The sequence below is a fragment of the Typopeltis vanoorti genome, chromosome 1, assembly GCF_054136105.1.
Source record: "Typopeltis vanoorti isolate ZY-2024b chromosome 1, IOZ_Tvanoo_1.0, whole genome shotgun sequence".
Lineage (NCBI taxonomy): Eukaryota > Metazoa > Arthropoda > Arachnida > Uropygi > Thelyphonidae > Typopeltis > Typopeltis vanoorti.
In genome coordinates, this window is record NC_143549.1 from 46,868,012 (window position 1) to 46,884,022 (window position 16,011).

The 16,011-nt window shown below is 36.3% G+C and overlaps 1 protein-coding gene across 1 annotated transcript in view; it reads left to right on the forward strand.

Annotated features, from left to right (window-relative positions):
* The first annotated feature begins 7,092 nt into the window (after positions 1-7,092).
* LOC150109949 (protein Cryzl2-like) overlaps positions 7,093-16,011 on the forward strand; it is a 217,177-nt gene continuing 208,258 nt past the window's right edge. The window contains exon 1 of the mRNA XM_090415988.1: positions 7,093-7,719. Coding sequence (XP_090272114.1) covers positions 7,378-7,719 — 342 coding nt within the window. The 5' untranslated portion in view covers positions 7,093-7,377. The remainder of the gene's footprint in view (positions 7,720-16,011) is intronic.

Here is a 16,011-nt window from a genome sequence, read left to right on the forward strand (position 1 = left end):
CCCACATGAGCCACTCCAGAAAAGACTTTCCTCCGGAGACTCTAATTGCTCTCTCAAGGGGAAACTCCCTTACGAGTAACTGAAGGATCGTCCAACTCAGTGGTGGTTCCACTGAGTGACAGGCTTGTCCTACCACTGAACTGTACTGCTCATCTTACAAGGAAGAGCATCCACCCACAAGACCCCAAACAGGCCACACTGGAAAACACTTTCCCCAGAGACTCAAATTGTTCTCTCAAGGCAACTCCCCGAAATTTTAAGCCCCCTCCTCTCAATGGGACAAGACCCAAGACAGGCCCGTTCCGTACAGGAGTGAAAGGGTGCAATGAACCAGGGCGGTATAATCGAACACTTTCATAAAAAAATAGGGAATAAATAATACACTGAACTGTTTGTGCATATTTGTCACCTTCGAATGTGAGAGATTTCAGTGAGGGATTGAGTCGCCAGGTAATTAAATAAATGGTATGAGCTATAACACAACTTATGTTAATCACTGCTCTGAACAAGCATTCTAGGAGTAAAACAGAGAATGCGCAGTGGATGCATGTAATAATGGCTGCATACAATAAATAATAAGAATGGTAATATAAATATACAAAAACAAAGTAATTAACACTAAACAAAAAATAAATATTTTATGCTTAATACATAATTGAATGGAATCTCTTGTTTTCGTAATGAAAATAAACATACGGACATATTTATTTCCAAATTACTTGAGTAAGCTTCTTCTACTAAAGAGTAAAACTTTTTTTTTACTATTTGTGTTTTTTTCTTTATTTTAATATATGTACATTCCTCTTAATGTGCAGTATAATAAAATGATTCGGAACGTGTTATTGTACTTCGGGATCTTTTAATTTTTAACGGAAGGGGGCCAGAAAAAGTTTTCACGCAGAGGGTGCAAACCCACGGAACAGGCCTGACGCCGGAAGAAACCTTAAAAGAGTAAACACTTTCAATACTAAGGAACTTGAAATGTTGGAGAGGTAAGCGAACTCTTGGTCGGTGCGTAAAAGTACTTACTAAAATAAACAGCAAAAAAGGCTTCAATTCGGCAATGCAAATTTATAAAAATCAAGTGGATATTAGATCCGGCATTATTTCAAATCCGAATCTCTGCCTGGTCTCTGAAGAGAACTAGTTCGAAAGAGCTGTCAGGCTAGTGAAACCTGATCAAAAACGGACTAATTCGAAAGCGAATATATGGACGCCTGAGCAGCATTTTAATGTTTTCTAAATGGTCTACGCTAGGGCAACTCGGAAATGCATTCGGGTGTATTCCCGTAAGGTCTCTGGTCAACTTATTTTTACGAAACTCTCATAGTTTCTACATTCGGCTTTGGAATAATGCTGGATCTAATATACACTTAATTTTTATAAATTTCATCGCCGAACTGAATCCTTTTGGTTCTTTATTTTAGTAAATATTGAAAAAGTTACTCAGAGCTAAATCGCTTGGCCGATCTCTTCATATTTAATATTTGCTAGCATGATTCATGCAAACTTTACTACCTGAATAGAAAATGTGTGTAGCGTTAAGAGACTCCCTGACTTCATTTTTAATGTGTGTGTGTGTGTGTGTGTGTGTGTGTGTGTGTGTGTGTGTGTGTGTGTGTGTGTGTGTGTGTGTGTGTGTGTGTGTGTGTGTGTGTGTGTGTGTGTGTGTGTGTGTGTGTGTGTGTGTCTTCTATCTTTAGACTTTTATGGCAAGATGGACGTCACTCCTTAGGACAGTCCCTAAATAAATTTTTTTATTTATTTTTATTTATAGAGAGAGATTTTTGAGCGCCTGGCTCGCCCGAATTAGGGCTGTGTAGAGTCTTTTAAATCAGTGATCAGAACTGCATTCGGGCATTTATGTTTCCATCTATCATTTTTATCGTAATTTGATGATTCTCGAATGAGCTGGTTGGGATGGAGGGATTGCAGATTAAAGTACTTCTTGGCTATCTGGATGAGAAACTTCGGAGAGTATTCCATACAAACCATGGGGAATAAAAGATCATTCTGAGGCACCTATTCTGGAGTATATGAAGTCTTTTGATGTTGCTAGGAGAGGCGTGGCTCCACTCTGGTGATACGTGTGTTAGTATGGGTCTAATGACTGCTTTGTATATTCGCAGTTTGTTTTCTGTATTGACTTTGCTTCTTCGGTTAAGTAGAGGATAGAGTTGGACTATTGCCGAATTGGCTTTGTTGCAGATGATGTGGGGTTAAGCTGATCGGTTATCTAGTTTGATTCCCTGGTATTTTACTTCTTTTGCCAAGGAATATTAGTGTTGAAAATAGTGACTGCTTAAAAATAAATGGATATTTTGAAAAAACGATTAAGAAATTTCTTCTGGATCCTCCTAAGCAATGTACTGCGGAAACGACTGATTTCAAAAGTTAGCATCTCAATCCCTTGCATTAGTTCAGGCTCCAATAAATTGGCTAAAGTCCTTAAAAAATACCATATCAGGACGTTTTTCACTACACTCCCTAAAGTCCGTTCTCTTATAAGCCAACCGAAGCCTATTCATCATAACCTGAAATATCCAGGTGTTTTCAGTTATGGAGCAATTGTAATATTCCTTATTTTGGACTGACTAACAGATCTATTGAAATATGTATAGAGGAGCATAAGAGAGACATCTCCTATAAACGATCACATGCATCTGCGCTATCCAGTCATGTTCTTTTCTCAAACCATTCCAATGATGATCTACAGAGTCACTCAGTTTGCTGCGATAAATCCGAAAATATTTTTCGCTGCAGTGATAAGTTTGAAAGGAAAATCGTTGAGTCCAGGGAAATCCTCCTTAATCCTGAACATTTGAACAGCAATTTGAGTTACAACATCCCGGATAGCCTTGCTGCAGTTTGTTCAATAATGGCGTTAACGAAAACTTGCAAGCATGCATGCATGCAACAAACAATAGCGCGTTTGATAGAACAACTTGAAAAAAACAATGTTTTTTGTGTCAATTATGTATTGCAATTTTTTACCTGTAATTCTCAGTTTTTTGTAACTTCAATTTTTATTATTGTGTTCTACCTTTAGTGGATACCTGGTGAAGTCTGTAAAAGGCTGAAACTATTTGTATCATTTTCATTAAAACTGAATATTTTATCTGGGTTTAAAGTCATTAATATTTATTTTTTAATATATATATATATATATATATATATATATATAATATTCATCAAAGCTTGATTGCTTCCTCAGTCTTAAGAAAAGGCTGGTTATATTCCACTATTTCGAGCCATACCCAAGGGCCTATGAGTTGTGGAAATACTTTCTGAAAATGAAAGTTGTGCCGAACAAAGCGGCCTTTTGCAGCTGCCCAATTTTTAATCCATCTAACTCGAGTGCTTCTAGATGTGTTTTCAATGTTTTAGGGATGGCGCCTAAAGCATCTATTATATTGGGAACAACTTTCGTTTTCTATTGCCAGATAGGTTCAATTTCGATTTGCAAATCTCGATATTTTGTAATTTTTTTATTTTCTTTGTTGTCAATCCGACTATCTCCTGGTACTGATATTTCAATAAACGTAAAACCCTTGTTTTCACTTTTTTTTCAACCACTGTAATATCGGGTGCGTTGCATTCCAAGCTTTTGTCAGTCTGGATTTTGAAATCACAGAGTATTTTAGCTTTTTCATTCTCAACCACTTTCTGGTGAACTTTATGCTTCCAATAGTCTTTAGATACTTCAAACCCATACTTTTTATATAAATGCCAGTGGATTATCTTGGCTATGTTATCATGCCTTTTACGGTACTCAATTTGTGCGATTTTGCTGCATCCACTTAGAATGTGGTCTACCGTTTCTTCCTTTTCTTTGCACAATTTACATTTACTGTCTTCTTGAATTTTTTTGTATTTTTGCCTTCATAACGTTGGTTTTAATGGCCTGTTCTTGTGATGCAAAAATTACCGATTCTGTTTCTTTCTTTAGTGCTCCACTTCTCAACCATTGCCGGGTCAAGTTGCTGTCATCGCTGTCCTCTATGTTCTGAAGGTATTTTCCATGCAATGCCTTATTTTTCCATCTTTCGGTTCTCACTTTTACTTGGTTCGTTTTGTATTCCAATTTTGTCTCCATGGGTTTAAATAAACCCTCTTTCCTTACCTCAATTAGAAATTTTTCCGTTGTTTGCTGCAGATAATCATTTAAATTTCGTTTTTCTTCTTGAAGAACTTGCTTCACTTCTAATAATCCTCTACCTCCTTTTTTGTGTGATAGATATAGCCTATCAATGTCACTGCGAGGATTGAGGGCATGGTGCATTGTCATTAATTTTCGAGTTTTTCGATCTAAATCTTCCATCTCTAGCTGGGTCCATTCAACAATGCCTGCTGAATATCTCAGAACAGATATGGCCCAGGTATTAATTGCTTTTATCAAATTTCTAGCATTAATCATTTACGTAAGGAGTTTTCTTAACCATCTTATGTATTCTGCTCTAGTTCTTTCTTTGATCTTATTGTGCAGAATTTGTGATGCTTCTAAAATCCCCAAATATTTGTAGCTGTCTTCGAATTTTATTGCTTTGATTATTTCACCATTGAGCAGCTCGATTTCGTTCATGTCTTCAAACTTTCCTGTTGTTACTCGAGCAATTGCACATTTGTCTAAGCCAAAATCCATTGATATATCTTGACTGAATATGTGCACAGTGTTTATCAACGATCCGAGTTCATTCTCTGATTTTGCATACAACTTCAGATCGTCCATGTATAAAAGGTGAGATAGCTTTGCACTCTTTTGCGCAGTTTGATAACCATGAGCAGTTTTATTATAAGTATATATATATATATATATATATATATAAGGTTGATTTACTCAGTTGTTAAACATATTTTTTAAAAGAATTGAACGAAATAAACCGAGAGTAAAGGAAAAAGGTTTAATGATGTCACATGACTAATATCGGCTTTTTACAGCTTTCTTTAGATGTTTTCATAAAAGAGAAGAAAAAAAAAACATTAAACATTGAAGATAAAAAACTGTGAAATCGTATTTAACGTGAAATCGTTGTAGTTAACGTATTCAAATCGTTGGCCACATTGTTGGGTGAGTGCGTATGTATAGCATCTGTTGAGCGCCAGCATGTAATCCCAGCAGAATGACAGTCTGGGAGGTTGTAGCTTAAATGTACAGGGTTGAGGTTGATTTCTCTAGAGTCTACAATTTTTCTCTCCAATTCGTCATGGCAACGGAAAATGTTGTTAGATCTATCCCAAAGAATTGTATGAGTATGGTTTTGATCATCAGAATCGCAGAAAAAAAGGATATGGTTGAATAAAGCACTAGCACGCGTTCTCTTGTAAGTGATGTCCCTCCTATGCTCCTCCATACCCAATTCAATAGACTTATCCGTCTGGCCAAAGTAAGGAATGTCACAGTCACAACATATCTATAGTGTAAATCTTGTATACACTGGGATATTTTAGATTGTGATGGCTAGGCTTTGGACGGCTCACTAGAGAGTAGATCTTAGGAAGTGGAGTGAATAAAGTTCTAATGTTATAGTTTTTGAGAACCTTGGCTAATTTTTGAGAGATTCAGCTTATGTATGGTATAGATATATTGCCTTTAACATTATTCATTTCTTCAGTATGGCGACTAGGAGGATTGAAAAGATATTTTTAAGTAATTTTTTGAGAATAACCATTCAGTCTGAAAGTAGATCTAAGAAATGATTCTCTGCTGGATTTTCTTGAACATCTCAATAGTCATCACCCGATTATCCAATTCACAGCTGAGTTTGAAACTCATGGTTCCTTGCCTTTCCTGAACGTGAAACTGATCCGTTCTTCTGAAAAACTTAATATTTCGATGTACAGAAAACCTACACACACACCAATAGATATTTCCATAGTCAATCCAATCATTTCCCTCCTCAGAAGCTTCGAATTATTTCTAATTTGGGACATAGAGCCCGCTCTCTTCTTGACCGCTCAGATGATCTTCATAAAGAAATCAATTTTCTTAGATCTACTTTCAGTCTGAATGGTTATTCTCAAAAAACTACTAAAAATACCTTTTTAATCCTACTAGTTGCCATACTGAAGAACTGAATAATGTTAAAGGCAATTTATTTATGCCATACATAAGCTCAGTCTCTCAAAAATTAGCCAAGGTTCTCAAAAAAATATAACATTAAAACTTTATTCACTCTGCTTCCTAAGATCCGTTCTCTAGTGAGCCGTCCAAAGCCTAGCCATCACAACCTAAATTATCCCGGTGTATACAAGATATGGTGTGACTTCTACTTTTCTTACTTTGGCCAGACGGATAAGTCTATCGAATTGCGTATGGAGGAGCACAGGAGGGATACCATTTACAAGAGAACACATGCTAGTGCTTTATCCAGCCATATCCTTTTTTCTGCCGATTCTGATGATCAAAACCATAGTCATACAATTCTTTGGGATAGATCTAACAACACTTTCCGTTGCCATGACGAATTGGAGAGAAAAATTTTAGAATCTACAGAAATCATCCTCATCCCTGTACATTTAAATAAGGGGATCAATCGTTCGATGCTGTTTGCACACTCTCCCTCGATGGGTCTTTGGACTCCCTGGAGGTGTCACATAATAATAATAATAATAATAATAATAATAATAATAATAATAATAATAATAATAATAATAATTTAAGCTATAACCTCCCAGACTGTCATTCTGCTGTGATCACATACTGGCGCTCACGAGATGCTATACGCACGCGCTCACCCAATAACGTGGCCAACGAAGGAACAGCTTTGAATACGTTAACGACAACGTTTTCGCGTTAAATATGTATAGTGACTTTCATGTGCTGTTCACAGTTTTTTTTATCTTCAATGTTTAATGTTTTATCTTTTCTTTTATGAAAACACCTTAAGAAGGCTGTAAAAAGCCGAAACTAGTCGTGTGATACCATTAAACCTTTCCCCTTTACTCTCAATTTATATCATTCAATTCTTTAAAAAAAAATTTAAAAAAAAAAAAAAATATATATATATATATATATATATAGGCTGTTTTTCGGAATGGCGCTACTATCGAAATGTGTGTGATTTAAAAATGTGGAACTGCATCATTTCCTGTAATGGTAGTTTTGAAGCTATTAGTGTAAATTATTGCATATATATTCCTCTTCTTTCGATATTTGATTATTGTTTGCAAAAGTGATTCGTGTTCAGAGTGATGAAATCTATAAACAGACTCGTTTTAACCATGATCTGTATAAGGCATTTTTAAAACAATCATGTTTAATCAAGTTTAATTAAAATCATTCCTCCCCCCTCTCCAACCATCAGTTCTATGGACTTTGATGAAGCCAAATGAAATAAACATTTCTTAGTGAAAGGCAGAATTTATACTCTTTTAAGAATGAATTGTAGAATTGTTTCGACGTTGTTCAGTTATTATTTAAGCACTTCAAAAGTAAAACACTTTCAAGCCAACTGCATAACGGCTCTCTCAGTGAAAAGTTATACTAATTGCAGACATCATTTGGTGTTTTGTGGTTGGAATGGATTATTTATGGGAAAGAAAAGCTTGACTCAAAATATTTATCACGAAGTGTTTCGTTATAAATATAACACTAAATGGCCTGTACAAATTCATAACATACAACACAGGAACTACTATAAAGCTGCGGTTATTAAAGAATTTGGAGAAGAACTGGAAGTTAGAGAAATTAAATCAAGAAACAAATTAAAGAATCAAGAGGTAATGCAATTTGTTAATTATTCAATCCGGTGAGCTCAGTAATCCTAATTAATGTTGTGGCAGTGGTTATCTGCAGTGTCTGTTGATGGTGTATATTATTTGGATGGTTTATCTATTTTCTGGAAAAAAAAAAAAAAAAAAAAACCATCTGCCTCTGTATTGCTAACTCACTGTCAGTTGAAACCATGTTATAAAATTATTTTTTGTCTTTGCTGGGATTCACACTTGGGTATTTCCAAGGCTAGGGTTTGAATTCTGTCAATCACTTAATTATTAAGCGTTATCATTTAGGTAATTACACCAGTCATTACAATATCGTGTTGTATAATTTAATATTCCTCCATGAATATTGCTGTGATCAAGGAAACAAAAAGAAAAAAAAATTAAATAAAAGAAAATAAAAATAAATAAATAATAAATAAATGAAATATGCCCAAGGAGTAGGAAAGACCACGAATCAGCATGGGATAGTTAGTGTAAGGCATCAAAATAGGGATGGGACAAATCGGCTTCTGCAATTCAGGTATACAAATGCCAGAAGTATTAGGAACAACAAGGAAGAATTTTAGCCCTTGGTTGGCACTTCCAGACCATAGGTTTTTGGCATTAGTGAAACATGGCTGACAGAAGATGACACAACTAGTGGGATTGACTGTGAGGAGTATGGTGTGTTCAGGAGTTACAGGGAGAATAAAATGGCGGGGGAGAGTGTTATTGATCATAGCTGATGAGCTACAGCCAAGAAGAATAGAAGTGGAACTGCAGGATAGAGAAAAGAGCACATTTGAGGCTATTTGGTGTGAGATTGAAACTAGCAGAACAAAATATACAGTTGAGTGCTGCTATAGACCTGGTGATGGAATAGATGGTGGAGATAGCATGCATAAGCAAATAGAAGAAATGAATGGAAGGAGGGTAATTATTATGGGAGATTTCAACTATGGTAACATTGATTAGGAGGAGAGGACACATGGGAGGAAGGAATTGGATTTTATGCTGTTATTATGGGATAACTATCTGCGATAGCATATAATGGAAAATACTAGGGGTCAGAGAGTGCTTGACTAGTAATTGCATCTGAGAATTTGGCTGTAATGAATATGACCACGTTGCCACCAATTGGTGAGAGTGATCATAGGGTCTTGACTTGGGAGGTCGCTAAAGGAGTGGAATTTACAATTAAGACAGGGTACATGTGGAATTATCGGGCTGGTAAGTATGACAAGCCTAGGAGTTTGATTGGTTCAGTGCCATGGCATGTACAACTGCAAGGGCTAGAAGTTGTAGTGCATGGGAGGCGGTTAAGAAGTGTTTGCATGAAGCACTGGCTGACTGTATACCTAGCATCCGAATAATAAATCAAGTAGCGGTTAAATGAATGAATAACACCATTAAGCTTGAGCTGCAAAAAAAGAAACAACTATGGAGGGAATTTAAGGAGAAAGGTGACCGGTAGGCACATGAACGGTATAAAGCGCATGCCAGAAGGGTAGCGAGTGTGGTAAGAAAAGCAAAAAGGATTACGAAAGAACATTGGCCATGCAGGCTAAAGAGAATCCTAAACAGTTTTTTCGATATGTTGCAAGTAAAAGAAAAAATGTATATGGCAGAATGATTTAAAGAATGCCGATGGTAGGGAGGTAACCAAATCAGTTGATATAGTTGAATTGCTGAGCAAGCACTTTCCAAGAATATATCTTCCAGGTGGTGACATTGCAGAAATGAATGAACCAATAGATTATACGGGAATTGTCGTGAATGAAGTGGAAGTGAGTAGTCTATTGCAAAAACCTCAATGTCAATACATATGTGGGATTGGATGGTATACCAGATCGTGTCGTACGTGAAGTGGCTAAAGAATTGTCAGTACCCTTGTCCATTTTGTTTAAGTCTCAGGTTGGGGTTAGTCCTGAGGGGGTGGAAAGAGGAAAAAATAGTTCCACTGCATGAAGGAGGTTCCAAGACTGCTGTTGGAAATTACTGACCGATTAGCATATCAAGAATCGTTGTCAAGGTCTTGGAGAAATTAGTCAAGAGAAGAATACAGGATTGGATAGATGAAACTACATGAAACTGTAATCAGTAAATTAGAGTTTCATGTAGTTTCATATAACCCTATATCCATACCCATCTGGAGCAGATGGGTACGGATATAGGGTTGGTGAGATGGATAGGTGGGTGATTGATGGAGAGATACCAGAGAGTGGTTTATTCAGGAGTGGAGTCGAAAAGACGGCTTGTGACTAGTGGTGTGCCGCAGGGTTCTGTTCTTGCACCGCTACTTTTCAATTTGTTCATTAACGATATAGGAAAGTATCTGAGAGGAAGTGTTCACTTGTTTGCTGATGATGCAAAGTTGGGTAGAGCAGTTGTGAGTGCACAGGATGTCAAAATTTTGCAGGATGATTTGGATAGTTTGGAGGATTGGGCTAGGGAAAATGGATGTCAGTTTAATGGGCAAAGTGTAAGGTTATGCATTTTGGAGTGAAAAGATTAGCAGCAGTATATCACATTGGTGGAACTGTACTCCAGGAGATTGATGAGGCCAGGGATTTGGGAGTGTTGGTGGAATGGGAGTTGAAGTTTAGGGGGCACATTGCAAAAGTGGCTAAATCAGCTCATCAAATCACTTGGCTTCTGAAAAATACTTTTACATGCAGAGACAAATAAGTTGTTGTTCCTCTGTATCGAGCCTTGATAAGACCCCATCTGGACTACCGTGCCCAGTTATGGGCACCAGGGTTTCTTAAAGGGGAGGAAGTGGTGAGGATCCAGAGTTGAGTGACCAAGATGATAGCAGGTATGTGAAATGAACCTTGTGAGAATAGGTTGAATAGTTGTTGAATAAGTGTTGGTGGATTGGGAGTTGAAGTTTAGGGGGCACATTGCAAAAGTGGCTAAATCAGCTCATAAAATCACTTGGCTTCTGAAAAATACTTTTACATGCAGAGACAAATAAGTTGTTGTTCCTCTGTATCGAGCCTTGATAAGACCCCATCTGGACTACCGTGCCCAGTTATGGGCACCAGGGTTTCTTAAAGGGGAGGAAGTGGTGAGGATCCAGAGATGAGTGACCAAGATGATAGCAGGTATGTGAAATGAACCTTGTGAGAATAGGTTGAATATTTGTGGGTTGCAGAAATTGGTCGATAGGCGGAAAAGGGGTGATATGATTGAGACCTTCAAATTACTGAAGGGTTTCTATAAGATTAATCCAGAAGATATTTTTGAAAATAGGACTGGTAGTGGGAGGACTAAGGGCCATTCATGGAAGCTGGGCAAGAATGTGGTTAACAAGGGTGTTAGAGCTAGGTTTTTTACTTGAAGAGTGGTGAATGAGTGGAATAAGTTGCCAGAGTCTGTTGTGGGTGCTACGACCGTGAATGAGTTGAAGGCAAGGTATGATAGATACTGTGTGAATGTCGAATAGTTGTTCTTGACATGATGTTTGGGCCTCCCTCGATGAGTCTGTCGACTCCTTGGAGTTGCCCGGAATAATAATAATAATAATAATGTTAGGGCCTCCCTCGACGAGTCTGTCGACTCCTTGGAGTTGCCCGAAATAATAATAATATATGGTTAGACTAGCTTGTGTATATTTTCACAATGCAGTAGTTTCTCATGTTTATTTAAATAACAAAAAAAAAATTTTTTAAATAAAAATTAAATAAATAAAAAAAATTAAAAAGAAAAGATAAAATAAAAAGTAAATAAAAATTTTGCCAGATTATATTACTGCCATCAGTCATGTATTGCTTATGTACTAAAGAACAGTTACATCAAGCTAGTTAATGTGGTACTAATAAGACTACACCTTTGCTGCCATTCCCAAAGTCACTATTCCATTCTCTTAAAAAAAAAAAAAATCATCCTAATGTTATAACATGTACATAAACCAAATGATATTGACATTTAGGTAATTTCCGAGGGTGCTGATGACAGGATATTTTACCAGATAGTGAAATTTTCACACCATGCAAGGTGTATTGCTACAAATATGCCAAGGGTGCTAAAATACCTAGCTACCTGCTGATGCTAAATAATGCTGGAATACAAAAGAATTAAGAAATCTGGTTAGGCATACCACTGAACTGTTACCTGCCAGTACTCATTATACTTCTTACAACAGCTATGAAACAGTGTTTAAGGAATTGGCTTAAAATATTCTGAATGTGTTTCACCTGAGAAAAATTAAGAATTAAATTGTAACCCAAGTCTGGGCAACTAACTGCAATCCACTATTTTAATGTTGGCATGGGCTATGAAATTGGTTATAGCTAGTGGCATGCATGCATTTTTGAAACTTGTTTTTGTAGCATTAAAAAAAAAGTTGTTTCATAGATGCATTTTTATTTATATTGTAGTTGCAGTTGGTGTGATGAGTTCAAATTCTGTGATATGTCTATGACAACCTGTTTTTTGTGATTTAGACATATGATGTTTAAATATAATGTAATATAATGTTTGAGAAACATATTGATCTGTTCTTAAAAATAAATACAAAAGATACCTTGAAATTATGAATCATCGACACCTATGGTTAACTCTTTTGAAATATGTTGGTTATCCAAGTTTTTTTTTATTATTATTATTAGAAAAAACCTTCATGGAGTCAAAGACATCATGGGGAGTCCAACACAGTTTATCATACTGCACCTTAAATATGTTTACTGTCTCTGCGCTTGAAATACTCTTGGGCAACGCATTCCAATCACGTACCACTCTCCATGCAAAAAACCTGATACTCACCCCCTTGCTTACACTCTCCTCATACAGCTACCAGGGAAGACTTCTTGTTGTCTTCCTGTCTTTCCCCATTCTATGCAAAACCTCCCTACATTAATCTGGTAATAACTTCTTAACAGCTTACATGTCTCAATCATATCCCCTCCCCTCCTCCTGTCCCACAATTTCTGCAAATTGCATTTTGTCAGTCTGCCTTCACATTCAACATTCCAGAGACCACCTTAACCAATCGTCTCTGAACATTTTCCAGTACATCTTCATCTTTTTGAAAACTATTTGAGCAAATCTGTGCACATGTGGTTTGATCAAAGCCTCATACAAGGGAAAAATAACATCCTTACTTCTACAAGTTAGTGCCCTTCACATCTATCCCATTATCTGCTGTGCCGTCCTCACAATTTTAGCAACATGTCCCCGAAATTTTAGGTCCTTGTATACAATCACTCCCAGATTTCTCATGTCCTCTACCTCTTCTAAGATATTTCCACTGATGGTGTATTCTACATTCCATCTCTGCTTCCCAAATTTCAAAACCTTATATTTTGCAACATTGAATTGACATCCCAATCCATTCAGCCAGTGTATTCAAGTCCCCCTCTGGATCTGGCTCCCACTGATAAGACCTCAAAGTTCTAAACTGGTCTAGTTAGTGACCCTTCCTTTAATGCATAGCATTATACATGTCTGCAAGGAGACATGCTTCACATTATGGGATACTAAGGCAAGTGATGAGAAGTTATACCACCTTTGCCACGATTTGCCCCAGTCCTGAAAATACTTCAGGTGCAACTTTGTTTGCTTACACTTGGATAAAGGATTAAACCAGATATATAATTGGTATTCAAGTCCTCTTGCAAAGCCACTGCATCCACTCTACTCCTGATAGCTCGTCCCAACTTTGCATGATCTGCAAACAACTTCATATCACCATTCAGACCTCTCTCAATATCATTTACATACAAATTAAACTACAGTGGACCCAAAACAGACTCTTTGGATACACCACTAGTAACTTTCCTCTTCTGAGATATCGCTCCTTTATAAACAACTCGCTGATACTTATCAGACAGCCAATCCAGTGAACTACTCTACTATTCAGCCCCATACATTCCAATTTAATTACCAGCTTGTCGTGTGGAAATTTATAAAATATCTTTTGCAAAATCTAAATATACCACTGTCCCGTAGTCTCTTCCACAGTTTCAGTTATCTGCGGTCAAACCTGAGGAAAAATATTAAATGGAAAATTCCAGAAATAAACAATTTTTACATTGGCAAAATGGATATTAGATAAAACATTATTTCGAAGCCGAATGTTTGTAGAAATTCTGAAAGTTTCGTAAGTTGACCTGAGAGCTTACAAGAATACAATCATCGGCATCCCTGAGTTGCCTTAGCTACTTAAGTCAAGTAGGTAGTGTAGCTCGGGGATGCTGATAATTGTATTCTTGTAAGCTCTCAGGTCAACTTACGAAATCATCAAAATGAAGCCATGTGGCTCTTTCTTTTAGTAATAGACAGTTCAGCTGATCCCAGAAGTAGTCGAACACCAGGACATCTCGTTGCAAAGGTGGAAAAAGCTATTTTTCTACCTTTGCAACGAGTTGTCAAATTGTTTTGCAGCCTTTTGGAAATCAGGAATATCTGGAATTGCACGCCATTCTGAATAGTTCTTGGTTATCAGATCGACTGTTGTGGTATCATAGTGATGATTGTGTTCAAGTAACCCTTGTTTTACTTAATAATGCCCAAAATTCATGAGTAGTCATGCTGGCAATTCAGATATGCCAAAGAGAAGGTGTAAAGCTTCCTTTATATTTTTCATTTTATATTCTTTATATTCTTCCAAGTTCTTCATTAAAGTGAAAAAGATGAAAGTTCTCAACTTTATAAAATAATAAATAAATCATAAAAAAACAAGTGTGTGCTGAGGATGCTAAGAAACCATTAACATTCAGATAACTTTATTACAGTATGTCATTATAATTATTCTGTTTTATTATTAGTTATTGTTGTTAATATCTTACTGTGCCTAATTTATAAATTAAATTTTATCATAGGTATGCATGTATAGAAAAAGAACATAGTATATATATATATATATATATATAGGATTTGGTACTATCTGCGGTTTCAGGTATGTGTGGGATGTCTTGTTGGAACGTATTCCCTGTGGATAATGGGGGAACAACTGCATATGCAACGCTCTTATCCAATGCATTTGTCACTTTATTATAAAAAGTAAGCAGGTTGCATAAACACGATCTTCCTTTAACAAATCCATGCTAGCTGCTAAAGAGTATTTTTCTGTTGTCAACCCAGTTCTGAATCTTGGTTCTAATTAACCACAACTCCAGATACATAGACTGGTCTATAACTCAAAGTCTTACTCTTATCACCTCCCTTACCATTTTTCTACTCCTTTGGAACTTGATCCAGTGCAAGACTCATGTTGAAAAGATATGAAAAAGCTGTTGTTAACTCTCCAGAACATTCCCTCAAAACATGTGGTGAAATAACATCAAGTCCTACATCCTTATTTACATCAGGTCTATTCAATTCCTCATATACCTCCTTTTCACTTACTAACAGTTCCTCCTCCTTTCCCACTGCTTTCAAGTTCATCATGATGTTACATTCATAAGAATGAAATACCTTTATAAATTGCAATTGCTCATTAAATATCTCAACTATATCCTCTGCAGCAGTTATCATTTGTCCATTTTCACCAACCAGTCACATCCTACCATAATCATTATTTCTTCTATTGGCTACATGTTGAAAAAATTCCTTAGAATTTTTTTTTGGCCTCATTAGCTAACTGCTGTTCATCATACTGCACTTTTGCTTCCCTTATCAACTGAGTCACCTTCCTCCTGCTCTTTGTACTTCTCATGCAACTGGTTGTTATAACTACTCAAAATGGGAAAAGCTGAAAAATGAAAAATGAATGAACGTATACAATATATACACGAAAACACAAGTTAAAAGTATTATTTATTAAATATACTGACATATATTTTAATCTGAAATTAACAGACTATCATTAGTGGCTTAAAAATGTTACAAGGCAGAATGCAAACAATTGATTTATTCAAAATAGAATAAACCGTATGATGTTAAGTTGCTAATAGTGCTATGCTTTAACTGAAGAAAAGGTTAATCATAACATAAAAATAAATTGCATATATAAACTTTATATATATAGACTATATATAGACATAAACTTTTCAAAACTGATTCAATGTCCTGAGTGCAATATGTATGCATGGTGGAATGTAAGAGATCTCTTTGTGGACAGGGAGAGAATGAGCGAAAGATAAGAGAAAGTATGGATTTGTCGTAAGTGCGATATACTGTTGGACCATGATACACAGAATGTGAAACTTACTGAAAAGATAAGTGTACATGAGAGAAAAAGAAATGAAACAAAAGATAGAGACTGATAGAGTGAAAGAATGCAGGAATGTAGAAGTGAAAATTATGAAAAACCAAAATGAAACGAAAGCAAGAGAAACTGAGGGAGTAAAAGAATGCAAAGATGTA